The sequence below is a fragment of the Tarenaya hassleriana genome, unplaced genomic scaffold (genome assembly GCF_000463585.1).
Source record: "Tarenaya hassleriana unplaced genomic scaffold, ASM46358v1 Cleome3, whole genome shotgun sequence".
NCBI classification, from domain to species: Eukaryota; Viridiplantae; Streptophyta; class Magnoliopsida; order Brassicales; family Cleomaceae; genus Tarenaya; species Tarenaya hassleriana.
In genome coordinates this window covers 6,555,169-6,558,557 of record NW_010966177.1, presented here as the reverse complement: position 1 = coordinate 6,558,557, position 3,389 = coordinate 6,555,169, and the positions used below count along the sequence as shown (strand labels likewise).

At 34.7% G+C, this 3,389-nt stretch overlaps 1 protein-coding gene across 1 annotated transcript in view; it reads left to right on the top strand.

Moving 5' to 3' along the window:
• The window catches only part of LOC104819767 (peroxidase 49), a 1,595-nt gene extending 574 nt beyond the window's left edge, over positions 1 to 1,021 (top strand). The window contains exons 3-5 of the mRNA XM_010550004.1: positions 1 to 67; positions 153 to 318; positions 425 to 1,021. Of these exons, the coding sequence (XP_010548306.1) occupies positions 1 to 67; positions 153 to 318; positions 425 to 837 (646 nt within the window). The 3' untranslated portion in view covers positions 838 to 1,021. The remainder of the gene's footprint in view (positions 68 to 152; positions 319 to 424) is intronic.
• The last annotated feature ends 2,368 nt before the right edge of the window (positions 1,022 to 3,389 follow it).

Here is a 3,389-nt window from a genome sequence, read left to right as displayed (position 1 = left end):
AGAGTGTCCGAACACTGTTTCTTGCGCCGACGCCTTGACCTTAGCCGCCAGAGACTCTTCTGTTCTCGTCAGTCACTTAACTCAGAGCTAAAAATCTTGATTCTTGAGCTTAATACAATGCATTTACTAACCTTTTCTTCTTCGAAAAAAAGACCGGTGGACCGACATGGAAGGTTCCTTTGGGGAGAAGGGATTCAAGAGGAGCGAGCTTGAGTGGCTCTAACAACAATATCCCCGCACCCAACAACACTTTCCAGACCATTCTCTCCAAGTTTAACCGTCAAGGACTCGATACCACCGACCTCGTCGCTCTCTCGGGTAAACCCTAGTTTCATTACAGAAGCACTCGTTTTCAGACAGGAGGGTTACTTGTTTCTCAAGTTACGTTAAACCCTCTTGTCTTGATCTGGTTGTTTCCTTACAGGGAGTCACACCATTGGATTCTCGAGATGCACAAGCTTCAGACAGAGACTGTATAACCAATCCGGAAATGCGCGACCGGACTCGACCCTGGACCAGTCGTTCGCCGCCTCGCTCCGTCCGCGGTGTCCGAGATCGGGCGGAGACCAGAACCTGTTCGTGCTGGACATCATCAGTGCCGCGAAATTCGACAACAGTTACTTCAAGAACCTTATCGACAACAAGGGTTTGCTGAATTCCGACCAAGTTCTGTTCTCCAGCAGCCAGCAAGCGAGAGAGCTTGTCAAGAAATATGCAGAGGATCAGGAAGAGTTCTTCGAGCAGTTCGCTGAATCGATGGTCAAGATGGGTAATATTTCTCCGTTGACGGGATCAAATGGTGAGATCAGGAAGAACTGCAGGAAGATCAACTCTTGAATTTCGAAGTGGGCATTGAACTGTGGGCACATAAAATAAAAAAAAATGTTTTTCTGGATGAAATTGGTTAATCATCACTGGAATCTGGTTTTAATTTCTTTTGTCTTCTTTGTACTGTTTTTCTTCTCTGTCGTGTCAGAAGGTGAGTCTGTGTGTCTTAAATCAGAAGCTTTTTGTTTTGTTTTGTGTTGTGTTTGATGAAAGCTATAATTAAACATTTGATATAACATAATATTTATAAATATAAATAACCAAAACAAATAGGAGGAGAAGACTACAAATGTATGAAAAGATTTTGAACTATTGTAAGCCCATAAAACTTTGTATTAGGGGCCGACTGGTTGCACCGCCGCCACCCGCAAATGGAACGGTTGCGATTTTCGGTGGTTGCGGGCGATTGAAAAACTGACTGGTTGATTTGATATAACATAATATTTATAAATATAAATAACCAAAACAAATAGGAGGAGAAGACTACAAATGTATGAAAAGATTTTGAACTATTGTAAGCCCATAAAACTTTGTATTAGGGGCCGACTGGTTGCACCGCCGCCACCCGCAAATGGAACGGTTGCGATTTTCGGTGGTTGCGGGCGATTGAAAAACTGACTGGTTGAATCGCAGCTTCCAACTTGCGTTTTGGTAGCGGTTTCCGGCGTTTTGACAAAAAAACTAAAATATTTTTATTAGAAATTATATAAAACATTAATATATATATTGGTGATGATTTTGTTTAGTGTTATGATATTTTTAAATAATATTTTTTTTGACAATTTATATCAAAACGCAACCGCAACCGTAATGAACTATTCACTTCTAACTGCACCCACGCGCAATCGCTACCAACAACAACTTTTCAACCAGTCAGTACTAATCATTTATAATCGCTATCAAACGTTTTGAAAACGCTGCCACCCGCAACCGCAACCGCTGCGGTACAACCAGTCGAACCCTTACTATAAGGTGTCGACTGGTGGAATCGCAATCGCAATCGCGGTGATTGCAGGCGTTTACGATGCGTTTGCTGGCGATTCTAGGCGATTGGTACTGATTGGTAAAAAAACTGTTGTTGGTAGCGATTACGAGTGATTGCGATTTAGAACGATTGGTTGACAGCGATTGCGATTGCGATTTGGTTTAAATTACAAAAAAATACATCATTATATACAATACTAACCATTTTTAAAATATTTTTAATTAGTTTTTTACTATGATTTAATATCAAATAATTATTAAATTTATAAATAATTAATTATAAAATTGAAAATATTATTTTGTTATTAATTTAATTTATTTTGAAAGATAATTTTAATATTAAAAATATTTATTGGTAAAACCAAACAATATAAAACATAATATATACCAAACAAAATTATTAATATATTTTTTTAATTTATGTATGTATATATGTATTAAGTATATAAATATATGTATGTATATATATATGTCTATATATGTGTATGTATATATATATATGTATGTGTGTATATATGTATGTATATATATATATGTATATGTATGTATATATATATATGTATGTGTATATGTATGCATGTATGTATATGCATGTGTATATATATGTATATGTACGTATGTATATATTTATATATGTATATGTGTATATATATATATGCATATGTATATATATATGTATGTATGTGTGTATATGTGTATATATGATTGTTTGTGTATATATATGTATGTGTATATATATGTATGTATGTATATATATATGTGTATGTATGTATGTATGTATGCATGTATGTGTGTGTATATATGTATGTGTATATATATGTGTATATATGTATGTATGTATATGTTTATATATATACGTGGGTGTATATATGTATGTATGTGTATATATATATGTATATATGTGTACGTGTATATAGATGTATGTATGTATATATGATTGTTTGTGTATATATATATATATATGTATGTGTGTATGTATATATATATGTATTTTATATATATATATATATATGTATTTATATATTTTATGTATATATACACATACGTAAGTTCTTTATATATATAATATGATATGTATGTATATATATATACTAATTAATATTAGAGGTATTTTGGTCATTTAATCAAAACGCTGCAAAACGCTATCGTAACGCAATCTTTTAGCTGCGATTAGAATATTGATGTTTTGTTGCGATTGCAGGCGATTACGATTTCACCAATCACTCTTTCAATCACCCGTAATCGCCAGAAGTCGCAATCGCTGCGATTGGGGGCGATTGTGTTAACACCAGTCCCACCTTAAATATTCATGATAAAAAAAATTAAAAAGGCCCTTTCTTAGGCCTAATTTTGAAGATTTAATAGGCCATTAGGGTGCCGAGAGATTCCATTGCCCTCATGGTTCATTGGCCCACTAAGGCCCAATTAAAGGCAATTTTAATTTCACTGTCGGGTAGGCTTTTTCAAAAAATCCAATTCAAAGGCCCAATGAGATCGGTTGAAAGCCCAAGTATAATATTTCCGCCTAGTAAGATCCATTACGAGCCCCAATTTAAAGGCCCAATTCAATTTTGGTG